We start from the raw sequence: 21,074 nt of genomic DNA on the forward strand, positions 1-21,074 counted from the left end.
GCTGCATCAAACTTGGCCTGAGTGATCCTGGTGGTATGCCCGTCGATCCTACGTCATCACATTATGACGTCATCTAAGCCCCGCCCCCTCACAACAGGAAGTGCCATTTTTTTCCTTGGAAAGCTCTGTTTATGGCTCTCTTGACCTAATCACGATGATTCGGATGATAAACTCTGTCAATGCTCGCTGCTGGCTGAACCGTGTGGGCGTGGCCAAACGGCGAATATCAGTCCCTCGCCATATGCATACGTTTGGCTCTAATTCACGCATGGATCATCCGATTGGCGCCAAACTGGATATGTATGACCTTTGTTCACCTCTAAAGAGCCCAACGGGTTTGAGATGTAATTTGACTCCACTGCGCCCCCTAAGTTAATACATCGGCCGTATCTCCTCGACGCATCGACCGATCTGCGCCAGATTTTTCGACAGCCGTCGGGGAGCGCCGCCGAACGCACTAACACCTGTCGCCCGGTGGACGGGCGGGGAAAATGCGCGACAGCTTCTGCGGCGGCTGGCGGGCGGCGGTGCTGGAAACTGCGGCGGAGCTTCTGCGGTGGGGAGCGGGCTGCGGCTCTGGAAAACGTGCGAGAGTTTCTGCGGTGGCTGGAACCCCCGCGGTGGCCAATAGGCCGGAGCGGCGCTTGCTGCGAGGGCCGCCCGAGGCTGCTTGCAGCTTTAATTTGATGCTATTATTTGATGATCTGGGTATAAAAAACCTTTTTCAGTCTATAGGTTCACAGAATTTTCTGTAAGCTTGAAGATGGAAAAGGGTTTAGGTGAATTTCTTCAACTTAAACTGATGGTTCTGTAGATTTCAAATCAGTTCAGAAATCTTGGTATAGTTATGAAACAGCTATATGAAGGCTTCAGCCACCAGATTGAAAGAGTTCCCATCCATATAAGACATCTTGGTGAAAAACGTACATGAAATAATTAGAAACTTAATTCCTCATATTAGTATTATGTTACTGCATTATGTACAAACTTTGCTTCATTTATTTAAGCCTCCTCTGTCATTTGACAGTTTTGCTATTTTCTGACTGTTTGCTATGGATGTTGATCTCCTCTCCCCAACAGCACTGAGTCCTCAGTTGGCTCCCTCCGCAGCAGAGAGCTGCTTCGCCCGTCAGCACAACATTTCAGAAAACAACAATCAGTGTTTTTCTGGAGCCAATGGCCATCTGCCCTCCCAGCTGACAGCACAGAGACCTGGAGCCATCGACAACCAATCTCTGGTCACCACTGACCCCATAAAGGCAAGGAGGGCTTTTCCTAAGTCCTGTACCCCCTCACCGCGTTGACCGGTGGAACTAGTTGGAACTGTTTTCCTGCTCTGTGGATTTTTCACTCTGTTTCAGAATAGTTCTTATAAAGTCCCAATCCAAAAGAATATGAGGCATTAAATGTTTATTCAAAAAAATCTTCCATTCTGTATCAGTTGAAGGAGTAGACCATCCCTCTAAGCAGAATAGGGTGTTTTCTTTCATCTGCTTGTTAGTGGATATGTTTGACATCTCAGCATAGAAGCCACACTGCTTTAGAGAGAACTCCAGAATGATGCAGTCCCCCTGCTTTACACTGTCCTGCCCTCATACAAGCTGTAGAATGAGACTAGCTTTACTTTGCTGAGTAAATATGAAAGAAACCGTTAAATATTTGTTCCACTTTGCATCATATTAGTTTGGTAGCAGAGGTTCTCACTTCAAACCCACTTCTTTTTTTTTTGTGGTCTGGAACCAGATAGTGTTTCCATTTAGTTTTTATCTCTGTGGTTTACTGTAATAATAAAAGGCTGCCAGCTTTTCCACAGCATTAGGATTTTGTATCTGGCTGTTATGTGTAATTCAAAGCGACAGAACAGCGTCTTTTCTGTGCTTTTTTTCCTCCCTGCTTACGTATCTGCTGTGCTCTATCCCCTGCAGGCCCCTACGTTAACTATGGAGGGTGGCAGACTGAAGCGCTCTTTGCAGCTGGTGCCTGGTAGAGACTTTGAGATGGTGCCAGAGCCTGTGTGGCGGGCCCTCTACCACTGGTACGGTGCCAACCTGAGCCTGCCACGACCGGTGAGTGAATGGAGCAGCGTAAGGCAAAGGAGAATAAAACAAAATAGTTTTGTGAAACTATAAGTAAAACAAAATTTTCATATGTGGCCAAAATGTTTAAGACATAAACATGTTTCTATCCCTTTTCTTAGCTGAAAAATTAAAATCTGATTCTCATTATTAAGATATTTCTCTTTTCTTTCCACATCATTATTCCTTTTGATCAACAAGTACATGTAATGTTATCTTAATGTATCTCCTTGTACATGTTTAACCTGCCAGACCTCTGCTCTGTGCTGGACTGTAGACATGTTGAACTTTATGAAGCTGATTTATAGGAAGCTAGTCTCTCCTTAGAATAAACGCTACAAAACCAAAATGTTTCAGCATGTTCCTTCATGGGCGTCTCTGTTGGACTGTTCTGTACACCCAGGAACAGCAGCTTCATTGCTAGCTAACATAACTTTCCGCTCCACTCCTGCAGGTTATCCTGGAAAGCAAGACTGGTCAAGCAGAGCTGGAGCTGTTCCCCTGCTACCTCCTGTTCCTCCGCCAGCAGCCTGCCACGCGCTCCCCTCAGTCCAACATCTGGGTCAATATGGGTATGACCAGCCTGCGAATGTTCCCACCGTATTTGCCCCCACCAAGAGGTAACGTAAGCCTGCAGCAAGACCAGAGCAAGCCGTCGATAAATGTTTCCCTGAGCAATCCCACATCTCCCACCGTTAATTTCTCCTGTGTGGACTGATCCGAGCCGGGCAGAACTCTAGATGAACCCGTGGCCCAGCAAAGACTAATCATTAGGAAAGTTTAATAATTGACTTTTCCAATCTTCACAGCTTTGCAGAGATGGCATAAGAGATGGTGTAGTATGTGAAAGAAATCTGGGAGCGACTTAGTAAATAATGAAACTATGACTATTGACTGCTATTTAAAAGTATAATACAGTGCCTTGCAAATGTTTTCACACTCCATGTTTTGTCACTTGTTGAAGTTGATATAATAAAGCAACACAAATTGTGTAAAAACATAAATTGGAAGAAAAAGGATACCTAGGTTTCAGCTGGTTTATTTTTTATAGATGACTAAATCATTAAGTCAATAGTTCTTAGAACCACATTTTACTGCAGCTCCACCTCCCCGCTTACAGTTTTACCTGCTCTTCTTTGCGAAGTGGCTCAAGCTCAGCCGGATTATATGAATCTGGCTGAGCTTGAGAAAGAATCTTGCCACAGATTCTTTGTTAGATTTAAATCTGGACTTTAATTGAGCCACATTAATATGTTTTGATCACATCCCCCTCTGACTGCAGATTAAAGGTCATCCAGCTGAGTGGTGAACAGCATCACTTTATATTTAGCTCCATCCATTCTCCCCTCATCTCCAGCTTTCCTTTCCCTGCTCATCATAATGCTGCCACCACGTTTTGCTGTGAAGCTGTGATGCACAGCAATGCTTTTCCTGTTTCACAGACAGCCTGGTGTCATTAGGTTTACAGTTGTACCATAGTCTTTGCTCCTTTAGATGGTTGGACTGAACAGAGTTGTGAAGCCTGACTCTGCTGTTAAGCTCTCCAGTTCTTCCTCTCTGCTGGACTCTTTGGTCTCCATGATGCTGTTTGTTCTCTAACAAACCTCTGAAACCTTCACAGAACAGCTGAGACTTTATTTACTATCAAGATGATGTCTGAATTGGTTGCACTGGATTTTATTTAGTGGTATCAGAGTACAAAAGAAAACCATCTACCCTTTTTCTTCCGGTTTATGGTTATGTTGTACTTTGTGTTGGTTTATTACATACAGTAAATCTGAAGTTAAATACATTGAAGTGTGCTGTTGCAACTTGAGCAAAGGAGAAAGGTTTAAGGGTATGAATATTTTTGCGAGGGATTGGATTTCAAGCCATGATGATGATCTCTACAGCATCAATAATCATTGTTTTGTAATAAAATGTAACTGTTCCTGCATGCCGTCCTCCCTTTTAGCCACAGTGACTGGAGAGGTAGAAATATTCGACGTCTGCTATCTGTATTTAAAATCCTCCTCAGTTTATTCCTAGTCTGCATTGTCAGCTTTCAGCCTGAAAATCTTAGCCTCTTCCTCTTGTTTTATAACATTTGTTGCATAAACTGAAGTCAAAAGGAAACTGTGGCCAGTATTGGTCAATGTCCTCACCTCGCCTTGTCATTTCTCTGCTGATGAACATCAGAGCTTTCCTGGACTTCTAGAAAGTAATTTCAGGCCTAATCAGGTTTGGGATGCTCAGGCTGACATCAGCGCTGTGTGTGTGAGCGCGCTCCTCCAAATCATGTGATCAGATCTGGATTCTGTTTCCAGTTTCACTCCTGCTGTGGTTCCAACCTGGGCCTGAGAGCCTGATCCAGCCCTAATGGCCCCTCTCGGCATGCAGGATAAACATGGACAGGCTGCTTCTTATTGTGCCAAGGTGGAAAAGCAAAGCTGTGTGGGTGGGAATCAAACTAGCAAATCTCTTCATATTTGTTCAATCACCACCAGTTGAATAACAGGACTAATTATGATTTGTGTTTGAGTCCTGAATCCACCAGGTTGGTTTGCTGATTATTTGACCAATCATGCCTGCTCTGATTGACTTTTATTGCTGCTTTCTTACAACTAATCCTCAATCAGCTGATGGCTGCTGTTGGTTGCATCTGTGAGCTTGTGTGCTGGATGGACGTTCTGGTCCTGGTTTGGTCTGATCAGGGTTTGTCTGGTGTTTGGGTCTAAATGGGGGTTTGTATCGTGCAGGAAACGTGCCGTCTCCTAACGCTCCTCTGAAGAGGATGCTGGCGTACACAGGCTGCTTCAGCCGCATGGCCACCATCAAGGACATCCACCTGTACCTGTCACAGCGGCTCCGCATCAAGGAGGAGGACATGAGGCTCTGGCTCTACAACAGTGAGGTGAGCAGAGATCACTCAGAAACCTCATGTTCTGTGTTCAGAGGTCGGCCTGAGATCATTTCAAAGTTCAACGCCAAAGGCAAATATAATGAGATGTTGTACTGGAGTCTATACCATTTTAAATTACTTTTCTTTATTAACTCTGTAATGTTACTATTATTGTGCTAGAACAGGGGTCTCAAACTCGCGGCCCGCGGGCCAACTGTGGCCCTCGGCACGATAGTTTGTGGCCCCCGCCTTAATATGAAAGTTTAATGTTAGTGCGGCCAGCGAGTTTGATATAATTGGCACTTTTCAGTGTTGTGTGCGGAGCTGAACGAACTTACCAATCACGGTGGAGTATATTGCTCTCGGGGGCGGGACATCGGCCGGGCCTATTTGCATTTTCTATTTGTCATTATTTGCATGCGGTACATGCGCAATTTCCGCGGCCGCTCCCGCTTCACGTGCTTCAGCATCCAGTCTAGACCCGGAAGTTGCTGATCAGTGTAGTAATTAAGGTTAGGCGCTGTAACGCTTGGGTTGTGTTTAAGGGAGGAGAGGAGGCGGCAGATTCGTCAGGACGGTCAAAAACTCACAACCACACTGGTACTGGGAATTCCCCAGTGTTGTCCTTTAATAAATACGCTCTTCACCAACCTTACAAAGCCCGGTTGAACGGCTGCTATATTATCAGACATGAAAATTGAGCAGTGTCCAAACAACCCGTAACATTACTAAAAAGTTAGGGAGCTAACATGTCTGTCTAGCACGTTTCTCCCACGCTCTCTACAGAGAAGCCGTGGCGCATACTTCTGACATCATTAGCAATACTAGAGTATCTTAAAGAGACACTACACAATTACGGCTGTTACAGCGCCTGACTACGGCCAAATATAGTAATAGGCAATCAGAAAGGTTCGGCTGAGGAGACCGTGTGTGTGAATGCGGCCCAGCCTCACCCAGACTCTACCTCCAGCGGCCCCCGGGTAACTTGAGTTTGAGACCCCTGTGCTAGAATAAGTAAATTTAAAGAAATTCAAAATCCTAACAACCTGTTCTGATGCTTCATGTCCCTGTGTGTGAAGAGGAGACTTTTAGTTTCCACAGCATGACTACCATTTTTATGATTCGTCTTTCTGAAAAGCAACGGAAAGTGCTAGCTTTTTTTTCAGCCAGCTGACTGGCAGTGAGTAGCAACAAGACAAAAATAGGTTGGGCTTAATGTTCTTTGTGCATGATATCCAGGGAGATCTGTAGTCACAACTTTCTCTGATAGCTGGAAGAATTTTAATCTGTAAACCTCGTTATGACCAAACAGTTTAAAACATTAAATAATGAAAGCCTCTGTAAAATGACATCATGAACATCTGAACAGCCTGGCTGTTCCCCCCATGCATCTGTAAAGATACAGCATGTTTAACCAGGCTGGAGGTTACTGTTCAGTACGTTTGAATAAAACCCGTGTTTGTCCTCCAGAACTACCTGACCCTGCTTGATGATGAAGACCACACTCTGGAGAGTCTGAAGATCCAGGATGAGCAGCAGCTGGTTATTGAGGGTAAGAGAAGCTCTCCCCAATGTTCCTCTTGTTGCTTCTCAGTCACTAAACTGCAGCTGCTATATACTGAGAACTTATTAGATGATGAGAAGACTTGCCATCTCTGTTTGTTCGTCCTCAGTCAGGAACAAAGACATGAGCTGGCCTGAGGAAATGTCCTTCATCGCCAACAGCAGCAAAATGGACAGACACAAAGGTACGCTGAGGTTCTCTGGGTTCTCCTTCACATTCTCTGCTGCTGGGCTCAGTGGAAGACTTAAGGACCAATTCTTTATTCTTCATGGCCAGTTCACTCAGGATGATATCAGAAGAACCTGAAGATCTGACTCAGTGAGCTTAACTCTGATGGCCCAAACATCAACTAAAAGTATTTAGTTGATGGTTTTGTTTCAGAGATGTCAATCCATCAGTGAGTGAAAAACACCTGCTAGTTTAAATGCTCTTATTATTAGATTTTGTTCAAAGAGAAGAGAGGACAGATCATGAAGAACAGGATAGAAACTACATCCATGTGACCCTTCCTCCTCTTCCTCTTCCTCCTTTATCATTGCCTTATCACTCCAGCTGTTGTCTCTCATGCTCCTAGTCTGTAGCAGAAATCATTTTTAGTATCTAAAACACTTTAGCCATCAGACGTCCCCTAGCAGCTCCAGCAGGAGTTCTTCTGTGATTTGTAGTTTTTTCTCCACATCACTTGCATCATACGGTTTCTTACTCGGCAGCAGGCCTGTGTTGCATCATCTCTGATGTTCTGCTGTTTGATGTGCAGCAGTCCTCTTTGTCCTGCACATTTCATAAACTCATGAAAATGAATGTTACTGTAATGCTGCTCTCTTAGATTTATTGTTTTCAGCAGCTGTAGAGGTTTCTACTATGGATTATTCTGGCTGTGGCACACAAAATAAAAACAATAATGTTAACAAAACTTTTAGGATAATTTTACTTGTTTACGAGAAAAGAAATGACAATATTTTCTGATGTAAACTGTTAAAAGATTGCAAGAAAAAAATGCTAATTTTTCAACGACTAAAGGGATACATTTCTCATATTAAAATTAAGATATTCTATGACATTGTAAGTCAGAAATGTGCATAACCCTCCCCCCCCTCAAATTATAAAATCAGACATTTGCCACAGAACATGCCAGAAGTCTTCTCAAGTTGAAGTGATATGTTTACAAGATGCACATCTGGATCTTTCCAAAGTGTAAACGGAAGATTCTTCCTGCATCAGAACTTCTCCTGGGTGCAGAATCACCATGAATGCCTTGAGATCCAGAACACACACCTGAGATGTTGAGAAAGAAGTTGCAGTATGACTGCTCTGGATCTGCTCTGGATCTGCACCTTGGAGAGGATGGGAGAGGAAAAAGAGTCTAGATGCTTCACTATAACATCCAGAAGCACATCTCCTAAATTTACCACTTATATTCTGGAGGACTTCTGCAATTTATTGTCACAAATGTCCAACTTTGTCAGAGGTATCTCAGTTTTAGTATTGTAAATGTTTGCCTTTAATTATGAAAAAAGATCCTTTATTCTACAATTTTTTGTCATCAACATGTCCAATTATTTTTCTTTTTTAATGTTTTTTTAATCTGCAATTGCCCCTAATGCTTTTTCATTTTCACTCATTATTATTGTTTAATGCAGGGGTGTCAAACTCCAGTCTTCAAAGGCCGCTGTTCTGCAGTTTTTAGATGTGCCACAGCTACCATACACTGGAATGAAATAGCTTAATTACCTCCTTCTTGTGTAGATCAGTTCTCCAGCGTCTTGCTAATGACCTAATTATTCTATTCAGGTGTGGTGCAGCAGAGGCACATCTAAAAGTTTCAGGACAGTGGCCCTCCAGGACTGGAGTTTGACACCTGTGGTTTAATGGCTAAAAAATGCTGCTTAACTGAGTGTCAAAGTTCCTCTTTTGGTTGATGTATGTTTAGAACAGATTTTTGCATTGAGCTTTAAAAATATTGATCATAAATTTAATTCTGTAAATAAAACCTTTGTTGATTTCTTGTTTTGTTTACCACTGCCTAGTTCCTACTGAGAAAGGAGCGACTGGTCTCAGTAACCTTGGCAACACGTGTTTCATGAACTCCAGCATTCAGTGTGTGAGCAACACCAAGCCTCTGTCGGACTACTTTCTGTCGGGGAGGCATCTGTACGAGCTCAACAGGTGCTGAGTGGTCTGCATGACATCGGCGCACTCCAGAGTGTTTCCGTCCCGCTCACCCTGTATGCCGTTTATGCCGTTTCTCTTCAGGATCAACCCCATTGGGATGAGGGGTCACATGGCCAAGTGTTATGGAGACCTGGTGCTGGAGCTGTGGAGTGGGACCCAGAAGAGCATCGCTCCGCTCAAACTCAGGGTGAGGCTTCCATCCAGTCTGTCCTGCAAACCCAAAGGGTTCAGGACGCTCCACCTTTCTGTTGATGCGTCCAAGCTTTAAAAGAATGAAACAAACCAAACTGTTTTCTCCCTAGTGGACGATAGCAAAGTATGCCCCTCGCTTCAACGGCTTCCAGCAACAGGACTCCCAGGAGCTGCTGGCGTTCCTCCTGGATGGCCTCCATGAAGACCTGAACCGGGTCCATGAGAAGCCATATGTGGAGCTGAAGGACAGCGACGGGCGGCCGGACTGGGAAGTGGCTTCTGAGGTCAGAGCGCTGCTGATTGGCTCTCCTGTCTTCCTCCCTCCTCCCATATCACACACACGCTGTGTGTGTACAGTTATTAAATAAACGTATCTTTCTGTCAATATTGGATAAGTCGTCACAAAAACGTTCATCCATATACCCAATTTTTAATACTAAGCTGGAAAGGTACATTGTCTGGAGTGGGAAAGTGACAGCCACCAGGAGGCAGCAGAGTGTTTGTCTTTTCCCTGTAGTTTTACTTTATGGGATTTTTGGTACATTTGTTTCACTCTGGGAATGAAGAGCTGGATCTTACTGTAGATCCAGCTTTCAAAGCAGATATAAAAGTTTTTCTTTTTTTTCTTGTTTCTAGTTATGATGGATAAAGATAGTAGCAGAGTCCACATCACTGCAGATGTTGTTTTAATACTTCTCTTAGATTCAGTTTTAATCCTAATCAATAAAAACTTTCCATCTACAATATCTTATGGATCAAATGGATCAGAAAATTCCTTCTCAAACCAGGGGAGGTCCACTGTTTTCCTCTTTTCTGACCGACCCGTATCCAAGTCACAGGCTCTCGTTCTCATCATGGCTTGTGATGTACTGCGTTGCTTAAGAAGCTGCTGCACGGTGGTGCTGTTGTCCTCGGTGTGTGCTTATGTTCTTCATCTCTGCAGGCCTGGGAGAACCACCTTCGCAGAAACCGCTCCATCGTGGTGGATCTGTTCCACGGTCAGCTCAAGTCCCAGGTCAAGTGTAAAACCTGTGGCCACATCAGCGCTCGCTTCGACCCCTTCAACTTCCTGTCCCTGCCTCTGCCCATGGACAGCTCCATGCATCTGGAGATCACTGGTTAGTGAGACCACACCAGTGAGAACAAACATGGTGTGTCGGGAAAAGATCCAGGATAAAGTTCAGTGTTGTGTGTGCAGTTATTAAACTGGACGGCTCCACGCCAGTGCGGTACGGGCTGAGGCTGAACATGGATGAGAAATACACGGGGCTGAAGAAGCTGCTAAGCGAGCTGTGCAGCCTGAAGCCGGAGCAGATCCTCCTGGCTGAGGTCCATGCTTCCAACATCAAGGTAGTCCCATGGTGCTGCTGCTGCTAACACAGCTGTACTCTCTGGAGTTCTGCAGCCTAACATGTAAGCTGTCCGTGTTCAGAACTTCCCTCAGGACAACCAGAAGGTGCGTCTCTCTGTCAATGGTTTCCTCTGTGCGTTTGAGGTCCCGGTGCCTGGTTCACCAACGTCTCTGAGCTCGCCCACACTCACAGGTTACTCTCCTCTAGCAGCAGACTTTTCACTTACTGGAGGTCTGCATGGTCCTCTACTACTGTCTCTGTATTTTCTGTTTTCATCATTTTTTGCCTTGTTCAACCAGACATCACCCCAACAGTCAACGGCTCAGCTGCTAACGGTCACCTGATCGCTAACGGTGGGCCCGGCACACTGCTGCCCTGCACCCCAGAGACTCCTCTGGTCAATGGGGTTGCCAACGGACATATGAGCCCCATGCAGGACAGCCCTTTCATTGGATACATCATCGCCATGCACAGAAAGATGGTGAGAATAGCCCAAAAATCGTCCCAGTACTGATTGCAGTAAAAAGATAATGTAGTTTTGAGTCCATAATAATATATTGATAATGGTGTAATAACGCAAGTTCAGCCTCTCAAACATGAATAAAGTTTAATTTGTAAAGAACACTTAACACTGGGACCAGAAGACATTTTAAATACCACCCCCCCAAAAAAACAAAAACAATAAAAACGGAAATAAGCACCACACACAACCGAAACCGTAAATAAAATGGGTTATGATGTCTCTGTAAACAAAATTGACCTTCAAAAAAATATTAGTCATCAGAATGAAAATGATGAAGCTCATTTTAATGTATCGTGCTATTAACTAGCTGATTAGTTGCGCATTGCGACAATCTTAGGTGAGAAGTCACTGAGCATGTGTTGCTAAGTGACATTTGAAAATGGCCGATGTGTTTATGCTGGTGACACGTCCATGTTTGTTTCCCCTTTTCAGATGCGGACAGAGTTGTACTTCCTGTCATCTCAGAAGAACCGGCCCAGCCTGTTTGGGATGCCACTCATCGTCCCCTGCACTGTCCACACCAGTAAGAAGGACCTGTATGACGCAGTCTGGATCCAAGTGTCCCGACTGGCCAGCCCACTGCCCCCCCAGGAGGCCAGCAACCATGCTCAGGACTGGTAATTCTCACAAACGTCTTAGTCTTCTCATGCATATGTCTCACAGCAGTTAGTGGATGAACATGATGAATATGGTTGACCTTAAAACGTAGCAATTGATCAGAAGTCTTCTTCTCTTCTTATGCATTAAAAATCTATTCCGCTTCATAATAAATCATATTATTGTTCGTGTCAGTTGAAATTCTTAGAAAAACTAATATGAAGGATAAATGTTCTTCAGCACTGAGTTTTAATTTCACATTTGAAAGAAGAAAAAAAATGAATTCTATTCTTTTTAAAAATATGTTTTTTTGACATATTTGTTAAAACTGTTGCTACGTAATGACAGTATGGTATGAGACAGCCAATCAGAGCCAGGAGGAGGGTTGCACCACTGACATCAGGGTCTAGTTGGGATCTGTCTGTGATTGGTAGGAGGCTGAAGGTCTGTCAGTAGCAGGGTTGTCTGCTGCTGAATGCCTGACAAGCTTCTGTTCATCACAAACGCATCATATTGTTGATCTTTCCTTTTCCTAACCTGCAGTGATGACAGCATGGGGTACCAGTACCCCTTCACTCTGCGGGTGGTGGGGAAGGACGGAAACTCGTGTGCTTGGTGTCCCTGGTACAGGTAGGATCCACTCGCAGGCATTTGCCACAAGTTAAGAAGCAACACATCAGATTCATGCTCTCACATTACATAACATTTATAAGAAACATGTTTAATGCAACATTCGGGTTCAGAAAATGAATTATTCCATTTGTTTTGTTAATGTGTTTGTCCTGTTCCAGGTTCTGTCGAGGCTGCACCATAGAGTGTACAGAGGACAGAGCCTCTGTAGGGAATGCTTATATAGCTGTGGACTGGGATCCCACCGCCCTGCACCTTCGCTACCAGACCTCCCAGGAGAGGGTAACATACACACCAGCAGCCTCAGACTGGGAGCAGCACATAACACACACACCACTGTGGGGAGGAATTTCTACACTAGCCGAACGAAAAAAAGAAATCTATGAGATTTGCAGTGCTGTTTGCCTCTCTACACGTTCCTTCTGTCTTTGCTTTTTGACAGTAATCAAATTTCTAAAATTGGATAAAGATAACCTGAGAAAATACTAAAAGTAGTTATCAAATGATGATTTTGTTCATTAAGGGAAAAGAAAACTATCCAAACCAGCTGGAACTTCTTGGAAAAGGTTACAGATAGGCAAAATGTCTTGTTTAAGTGACAAGTTGGCTAAATGTGTCACACATTCAGTAAAGCAAAGATCTTTACTGAATTTAATCAAAATATTGTGTTTGTAAGTGAAAGAGAAGGCGGGCAGTGCAGAGCAGCAACCGTCTCTGTGTCTCCCTGCAGATTGTGGAGGAGCACTGCAGTGTGGAGCAGTCTCGACGAGCTCAGGCTGAGCCCATCAGCTTGGACAGCTGTCTGAAGGCCTTCACCAGTGAAGAGGAGCTGGGGGAGGATGAGCTCTACTACTGCTCAAAGTGCAAAACCCACCGGCTGGCCACCAAGAAGCTGGACCTGTGGAGGCTCCCGCCCATCCTGGTCCGTAAACCATGAACCCTAGAGCTGGCTTCCACATGGGCTTACAATAATGACTGTATGTGAGGTGTTTAAATGTCTGCCACGTGTATTTTCTCCAGATTGTCCACCTGAAGCGCTTCCAGTTTGTCAACGGTCGTTGGATAAAGTCTCAGAAGATTGTTAAATTCCCTCGAGGGAGTTTTGACCCCAGCGCCTTCCTGGCCCCCAGAGATCTGGAGCATCGCTCCCTACACTCACGCAGTGAGAGTGAGGGCCTGCTGAGAGTCGGGGAAGACAACCTGTCCTCCATCTCTGCTCCGGCTGGCTTCTGCAACCTGCCCAAAGGTACTTCCACTAACTTCCTGCTTAGCGAGTCACTGAGATAATTACTCCAAGCTCCATGTTAGTTCACAGCTGTTACACAGTGAAGCATAAGAAAGTTTGTCAACATTTGTTCATAAGTTTCTGATTCTTTAGAAAATGGGTGTCCAGCAGAGGGAGCTCTAGTGCACGTGTGGCTGTGAGAGCAACATGAGTGATATCAGGAGGATTAGAATGGTTCAAAATGTCCCAAATATAGCTGAGCAGCTACCAGACACAGGGTCAGAATCCTACTGTCTTTATAGGTCATTCTCTGGGGTTTCTTTGATTGTTTTTAGTTGACTGTTTTCTTGAATTAATTTGAACCGAAAGGTTGATTTTATTATTATTATTATTTTAATAGAAATATTGTCTATTTTGATGCACAGTCAGCTCCTTTAAGTGCTGTACTCAGTACCATTGCTAGTCATTTGTGTACCTTAAGCACAATTGCTTCTAGACCTGCATCAGCTGCTTCCACATATTTCTCTTCTGTTTTATATCATTATAATTCCTTTTATTGTGTGAGTCAAAATGAACTATGCTAATGAAAGCTGAATATTCTGTTCCTTCTAAAACTAAAACTACATTCAAATAGAAGGCAGATGGAACCCAAATTCAATTCTTTTTGCCGAACCTATATTTGACTTTTTCACGGCAGTCTGAAAGGCCCAATTCAGATCTTTTCATGTCCCCCCAAAAAACGGATCTCTGCCACTTCCATATGTGGAATATTAACAAATGTTAATATTGTCTGGACACATGAGGAGATGTATGAGCCATAACCATGTGCAGTATGTTTATTGTGTAATTGGTGCATTTTGTAATTTGACTTTTATATACTGATCTTATTTTGCTATAGGCCTATTTAAACTTTTTAAAATAATAATCCACCTCTTTTTATTATCCTGACCTTGTACAGCTTTTTGGTAAAAGTTGGAAGTGGAATAGTTACAGTGTGAAACCCCAGTTGGTGATAATGATGACATAAGTGGTGACCAGGACTGAAATTGTGAACTATTGCCCTGCAACTTTTGAACTTTCCAATTTTTAACAAAGTTCTGTATAAAGTCAAGACAGTAAAGAGACGTGCTGTTTCCATGTTGGTTTAGATATCTCTCTTCCCTTAAAGCTGTAGTATGTAAGTTTTATAAAGAATATGTTTTTTTTACATGTATGTTAAAAATCTCACCAGGCTGTGACAGTGTAACAGCCTGGAATAATCTGGGAAAAGATCGATGATCTCCCCTCCTCTCTGAGCTATTATTGCTATCTGAAGAAATCCGCAAAAACAGCCAATCAGAGCGAGGGGGAGGGTTTTAGTATTGTTAATCAAACTCATGTACATGCCACAAATTGTGCAAATGGCAGAGAAACAATTCAGTTACAGAAAACCATGTATCTACTGTCAAGAGTAGCCATGCTAACTAGCATTAGCATCCACAACAGACTCTGCTAGCTGCAGCACCACAGTCAAGGGTAGGAAAGGATGAGATCCTCCACACAAGGTTGTTATTGACATTGCTAAAACCTGCCTCCTGACTCTGATTGGTTGTTTCTAGTTAGCATTGTGATACGGCAAAGGAGCTCAATTTTCTCCACAGATTATCTGTCTCGTGCCATACTGTCAACACATAGTGACAGTTTCAACAAATATGTGAAAAATATATGTATTTCATTATAAGTTGCATACTGCATCTTTAATGAGTGAAGTCTCATAAATAGTTTGATCTGAAACGTGTTTTTTGACAATATAGCAAAAACAGAAGAAATCTGTGAAATGGGAACATCCTTTTTCCAGAATTTAACACTAATAGCAGGGCAGTAACTGAATATCTTTACCTTCCTAATTCCAAAATCCAGTGAATATTGTTGGGGATCCAGTCAGGTGGAGATGGAAGGTCATTAACATTTATCCGGTTTTGTTTTATAACAGCCTCTCCAGCCTCCAGCAGGAGATCAGCGCCATCTCTCAGTCGGAACAGCAGCCCCTCCGGTAGTCCAAAGCCTGCTGGTCGCAGGCCAGGCCGGCTACGGCTGCCGCAGCTTGGCAGCAAGCACCGGCTCTCCAGCAGCAAGGAGAACTTAGACGGAGCTGCATCCTCTGAAGCCGACTCCCGGGACGGTGTGTCGCAGGCGGACACAGAGGAGAGGGTGGCGATAGCGGCAGGAGCAGGGCCTGTGGGCTCCAGCGATCAGGCGGCGTCAGAGTCATCCTGCGGCACAGAGGCGTCCAGCAGCCACTGTGACGTAATCCTGATGAACGGAGACAGCAACGGGATGGGGTCAGACTGCAGCATAGAGAGCAACGTGGATCCTGACAGTTCTCTGCTTCAGCACAGGGACATGTGTCTGGATCCCCTCTACAACCTCTATGCAATATCAGTCAGTACCATCCTCATATTCACTCTAGTAATGAGTTTATGCTGTTAGTAATTAAACAAACTTCTGAATCTGTCTATTTTTATCCTCTCAGTGTCATTCAGGAATCATGGGAGGGGGCCACTATGTGACATATGCTAAAAACCCCAATGACAAGTGGTACTGTTACAATGACAGCAGCTGCAAGGTAACCAAACACACACATCAGGGCTTTAGAAGTGATCCTGGTTGGCCTTTTGGTCTGAGTGAATCACCAGAGAATTGACTAAAATCATGTGTGTTTTCCTGCTAACCCTGTGTGGGTGTTTCTCTTCTGACAGACACTTTTAAAATACACATAACACTATAAAGTTTATTTTTCTGGCAGTTAAGAAAAACAAACATTTTCTCATTAGCATTTTTACACCAGGAGTGTTAAATTCATTTTCATTTTTGGCCACATCAAGATCATGACCAGCTGTGGCAGAGTGTATTGATAAAACCTGTGAAAACATTAATAATGGTCTGTCTCTTTGATTTGATCTGCAAAATGTAAAATTTTTCATGTGGTTTTCTAGAGTCTAGAGGGCCACGTAAGAAACTATGGCGGGCCACATTTGGCCCCCGGGCCTTCAGTTTAATGCATGTTTTACACTTTACTCTACAGCGTCTTAAAGTTTTCTATGTTGCAACCAAAGACATCCCTGAATTCTAAAAGTTAATGACCCACCACTCTAACTTTAGAACATGGTGGTGGCAGCATTATGCTGCGGGTTGCTGCGGGTTCACATCCTAACAGGATGTGAACCTCCACAATATGCACTTAAGTTTATCTATCATAAAGTCACAACAAATTACATTTAAGTTTATAGTCCTGGACTAAATGTGAGCTATTTAAAGGTGTATGTATGCTTTGTGAGGTGCTGTAAATATATCTTCATGTGTTATCTGAAGAAGCCTTTTATAGGTTTGCCTCCCTCTTTCTGGTGTTTCACGACGTGACATGGTGGATCTGTCGTTTCAACAGGAAGTTCACTCTGAGGAGATTGACACCGACTCAGCCTACATCCTGTTCTATGAGCAGCAGGGAGTCGACTACTCCCAGTTCCTGCCAAAGATCGACGGCAAAAAGATGGCCGACACCAGTAGCATGGACGAAGACTTTGAGTCCGACTACAAGAAGTACTGTGTCCTTCAGTGAGCGCGCCGCCTTCCAGTCACTACACTACACCTGCTCCCCGCTCTGGCTCTGGGCAGGAAGCGCCAGCTGTTTGAATCCTCCCAGACTGCTAACGGCTCGGAGCCACGCCTCTGTCCGCCTGCATGGAGGCAGCGCAGCACTTCTTACCAATCCAAACCTAGATTAGTCACATCCGCCCCTCCCCTCCTTTTCCAAAGCACTAATGTGGTACAAGTGAAAGCCCAGTGAAAAAAATAAAATAAAATAAAACAATCCTCAATTATGTGTATTTTGCCATAGCATACCTGTAACATTCAGCTGAACCTCACAGATCTCTGAATGTATGCCGATGTGGCCGAGTCGTGAAGTGATGTTACTTTCTCACTGTGCATTGGTCACCTGTGATGATGGGAGGAGAAAAAGCATTTCCGCCTGAGGTTGTGTCATCAGAGGAAGAACAGTGTCGCTGTTCTCTGGGTCTGGAATGCCATTTGGGAATAGTTAAAGTTCAGTACATACATGCTGGTGTCATATGTGGTGCCACAGGCCATTATGGATTTGAAACTTCTTATCTAGACTATTGGATACTGTGAGATGCTTTTAAAGCTGTTTTATTAGGGTAATGTGTCACTAGGATTAATATCATATTCTACCTCATCATATTCCCATCATGCAGTCTGTGCAGCAGCTGTAGCCTAAATGTATGAAACAGTGTTAATGAGAAATATGTTGTTCCTTCCACTGTAGGAGACGAGGTACTTGCATTTCAGAGTTCCCACACCAAAAAAAGAGAAAATGCAGCCCTCTACACCCACGCCTGAATCCCACGGCTGCCAAATGACTGGTGTAGACGTGTGTAAAGCCACAACTCCAGGAGCTCACCTGGGAACCTCCATTTATTCTGGAGAGGTGCCATGATTTCAATAAAACTGAAGCGTAAATATGTTCAGTATATGTTCATGACTTTTTCCCTGGATTCTGGGGAGGTGGCATTTTATAAGACATGTTTTATTTTTGTAAACAGAAAGGCTTTCTGTTGAGGCGGATCTCTTTAGATCAGACCTGGATGTCTAGCTGAAGCCACGCCCACAGGAAGCAAGCTTCTCTTTGCACCTTACCCCTGCTGCAGTTCCCTGCTGTCACTTTACACATCTTTCTGATGATTAAATCTTTGCAACCTTGGAAACAAACCTGGAACATTTAGGGAGAAAACATTTTGACTGCACTATCATAAAGAATTTTATCAGTGGTTTTATTATTCTAATATTTAATCAATAACCTAAAAAACACTTGACTGATTCAGCTGAGCCTTCGAATTGTAGTAATTCAAGTGATGTCAATTTAAAGGGATAGTACCCACTTTTTGAAGTGAGGTTTTGTTAAGAGGCTGTCTTAAAACTACCGCAATCTCAAAGAATTTCCTGCACTTAATGTAAACATTGATTCATAAATCTTTAAACCAGTCATATTTACTATGGATGTGTTTCTAGTGAGAATGTTAGTTAGTTGGTTGGAAAGTTAGTTGGTGAATCACAGGAGCAGGTAGAACATGTGCAGCTACGCAGAAAGAGGTAAATGTACCAGTACATCTTTCACATTTGAAGGCCATTGTGGCAGACCATAATGTCCCAATTTACCTGCAAACAGGGAGAGAGTTTTGTGTAAATAAAGATTTAATGCAAACATGACTGCACTGAAAGATTTGTAAAATAGTGTTAGCATAACTCATTATGCTCATTTTGAGATTTTGGTTTTAAAAATAAAAGTTTGTTTTAGCCTCGGTCTGTCTCTGGCTCTACTGAAAGTAGGATATTGACTGCTCATGACCTCACACCTGAACCCCACTTCAGGAGATTTCTACTTGTGATTAATATCTGAACCCTCGTCAGCCTGCCACTGGTTCAAAGTGGTGAACTTTGAAGTGATTTCCACCTGATTCAGCTCCTGAGTCAAACAGGTTTTTCATTATAAAATCAGCTGGTTTAAGCCTGTATATTTATGATTTTGTGCTAATCTGGTGTCGGATTTGTAAGCCCCTTTACAGATTTTTTTCAGACAACCTGCTGATGTGGGCTGATAGTAAAGTTTGACATCAGATGACTCATGGTTACTATACAGATTAAATATGTGCAGTAGCGCCAAAGGTTCATGTTTGAGTTCATAACATGACATCTGAGCACACATTCAGCTAAAACAAGTTCCAACTGCCTCAAAATGAGATTTGTTTGCACCATTAACGCCGCGGCATGAATTGAAAAGATAAAGCTGCACTGCATTCCTTAAGTGAGCAGCTTGGTCAAAAGTTTCTGTCATTTCAACTGAATGCAAGCACAAAGGCAAACATGTTTCTTTCACTTAAAGCTTGGTCTGTTTTAAGTTAATCAGTAGTAGTAGGAAACCTCTGCAGCTGAAATGTCCTCTGGCTCCCCCACTACACACACACACACACACACACACACACACACACAACAGATGTTTGTTTTCTTTTTAGCTGCTGTATTCATGGAGCAGACATCGTTCTGGAGAATATGTATTAGAATGAAGTCATCTTTTTCTTTGCAAAGACTGTTGAATGAATGAAAGTATGCAGATGAGTGCTATTTATGTTTGCTCTGAATGCTTTTTTCCTCCACCTTTCTGCCTTTTAGCTGAGCTATTAATGATGTTCAGTTTTATGTGTTTGAAATGACTCAAAGGGAAAATTGCAGTAAGGATCAGATCAGTCAAGAACCCATTTTCTAGTGCTACATTCAGTTATATGCCCAGTACATGTCAGTTTTTGATTTTATTGTTTTCTGTCCATAAATGTGCCCTCAGGCCACCTGCAGCTCAAACTGTTGTTAAAAATAGGGGCTAATTTTAGCACAATTTTCAGAAATCAAAAGATCTGCCTAATGGAACCAATCTGTTAGCTGAGGCTGGACAAACAGACCCAGTTAAACCACAGGGCTTATGCCCCCTGCCCTGCCCCTTACCCCGCACATAACTTCAGCATGTTGGCAGGCGGAGCGATCTACTACTGAGCTGTCTGTCTTTTTGTAGCCTCTTTTTATTTAACTTCTGTACTGTCAGATTGAAAGCTGACTTGTTAATTTAAAAACAACAAAAAATGCTTTTTTGTAAGGTGCTTGTTGAAAGAAGGTGACATTGCACTGACATTAAAACATGTACATAAAGTGTTTTGTAAATAAGCCAATGAAAACTGTGTATTTGAATATGAACTGTACAAACTATTGTAGTTGTATATGGAGTAATACTGTTGATCTGTAACAAAATAACCAAGCAACAAATTAAACTGCAGATGAAATTCCATTCATTAAAAATGATTGTTTTTGTTGTTCAAAGTTGTGGAAATAGTTTGGCAGTTTTATCATTTTTTAAGGGAATGATGCTGAGCACATCTGTAGGAGAGAAACAGGGTACCATCAAAAAAACCTTGGAACAGCTGCTGAGCACAGTGGTGGAGGGGTAGTGATGTGGGCTACTTATCAAAGAACAAGGAACATTTTCAAAATGCTTGCATATTTCTCTGCAGAATAGGTTGAGATGCTGGTGCTTTCTTTTTGCAGAGTCTCAGCAGAGCACCTGTGATACCAGGACTGCAGCTGGTCCTCAATCAAGACATTAGCATTTAATAAGAAACAGAACCACAATAACAAAGGAATACTCTGGAAGTATTTGCTTTACATAGTAAAACACATAGTAAGACTTATACTAACTTTGTTCAGTTGTTGCATTAGCCCTTTGGCCTCAGGTGCCTTACACCCATGACACAGTGAAAACATTGTGGGCAGATTTATGGCAAAATCATTTTAGAAGAAAACGTAAGGAAGGAATGGTAAAATTTAAAAAACTCCTATTGTCACATATAGGCCCATTCTAAGAAAAACAAGAATAGTTACAATGTTTTACCTGTGCAAACCTCCTGGGTGAGAGAAGTGGTAAAAACAAACATGGCTCTCATGTTTTACTTCCTTAACAATCATTTAATTAAATTCTGTAAAGTTAAGTTCATTATCAATTTACCTTTTCCAAGGTGAGGCTTGTTAAGGAAACCTTAGGAGCTTTAGACTCCTAGCTTTTGACACTAGGAATCTAAAGCTCCTAGTGTCAAAAAGAGCAGGAGCCCATTTTAAGATGTCAAATTATAACATTGTTTCTTTTAAACCATGTTTGATATACACAGCACTTCTATAACAACTGAAGGTGACATGATTGTGCTATAAAATGGCCCTCTGTGCCTGGAAAATACATACCTGATGATACTAATAATCAGTGATACAAAA

General features: G+C 42.9%; 1 protein-coding gene across 4 annotated transcripts in view; it reads left to right on the top strand.

Annotated features, from left to right (window-relative positions):
- Positions 1 to 20,111, top strand: part of usp32 (ubiquitin specific peptidase 32) — an 84,435-nt gene extending 64,324 nt beyond the window's left edge. For 2 of the 4 annotated variants that reach the window (XM_023351000.1, XM_023351001.1), the window contains exons 14-35: positions 1,081 to 1,259; positions 1,926 to 2,066; positions 2,530 to 2,695; positions 4,814 to 4,968; positions 6,427 to 6,508; positions 6,630 to 6,704; positions 8,548 to 8,686; positions 8,774 to 8,879; positions 8,995 to 9,168; positions 9,828 to 10,002; positions 10,083 to 10,234; positions 10,317 to 10,428; positions 10,536 to 10,717; positions 11,192 to 11,376; positions 11,900 to 11,986; positions 12,148 to 12,268; positions 12,717 to 12,908; positions 13,007 to 13,232; positions 15,184 to 15,632; positions 15,724 to 15,816; positions 16,636 to 16,805; positions 17,536 to 20,111. In XM_023351000.1, coding sequence (XP_023206768.1) covers positions 1,081 to 1,259; positions 1,926 to 2,066; positions 2,530 to 2,695; positions 4,814 to 4,968; positions 6,427 to 6,508; positions 6,630 to 6,704; positions 8,548 to 8,686; positions 8,774 to 8,879; positions 8,995 to 9,168; positions 9,828 to 10,002; positions 10,083 to 10,234; positions 10,317 to 10,428; positions 10,536 to 10,717; positions 11,192 to 11,376; positions 11,900 to 11,986; positions 12,148 to 12,268; positions 12,717 to 12,908; positions 13,007 to 13,232; positions 15,184 to 15,632; positions 15,724 to 15,816; positions 16,636 to 16,805; positions 17,536 to 17,629 — 3,455 coding nt within the window. In that variant the 3' untranslated portion in view covers positions 17,630 to 20,111. Of the gene's footprint in view, positions 1 to 1,080; positions 1,260 to 1,925; positions 2,067 to 2,529; positions 2,696 to 4,813; positions 4,969 to 6,426; positions 6,509 to 6,629; positions 6,705 to 8,547; positions 8,687 to 8,773; positions 8,880 to 8,994; positions 9,169 to 9,827; positions 10,003 to 10,082; positions 10,235 to 10,316; positions 10,429 to 10,535; positions 10,718 to 11,191; positions 11,377 to 11,899; positions 11,987 to 12,147; positions 12,269 to 12,716; positions 12,909 to 13,006; positions 13,233 to 15,183; positions 15,633 to 15,723; positions 15,817 to 16,635 lie in introns of all 4 variants that reach the window. The other 2 variants (XM_023351002.1, XM_023351004.1) reach the window with 2 other exon arrangements.
- The last annotated feature ends 963 nt before the right edge of the window (positions 20,112 to 21,074 follow it).

This window comes from Xiphophorus maculatus, chromosome 18 (genome assembly GCF_002775205.1).
Source record: "Xiphophorus maculatus strain JP 163 A chromosome 18, X_maculatus-5.0-male, whole genome shotgun sequence".
In the NCBI taxonomy this organism is placed as follows: domain Eukaryota; kingdom Metazoa; phylum Chordata; class Actinopteri; order Cyprinodontiformes; family Poeciliidae; genus Xiphophorus; species Xiphophorus maculatus.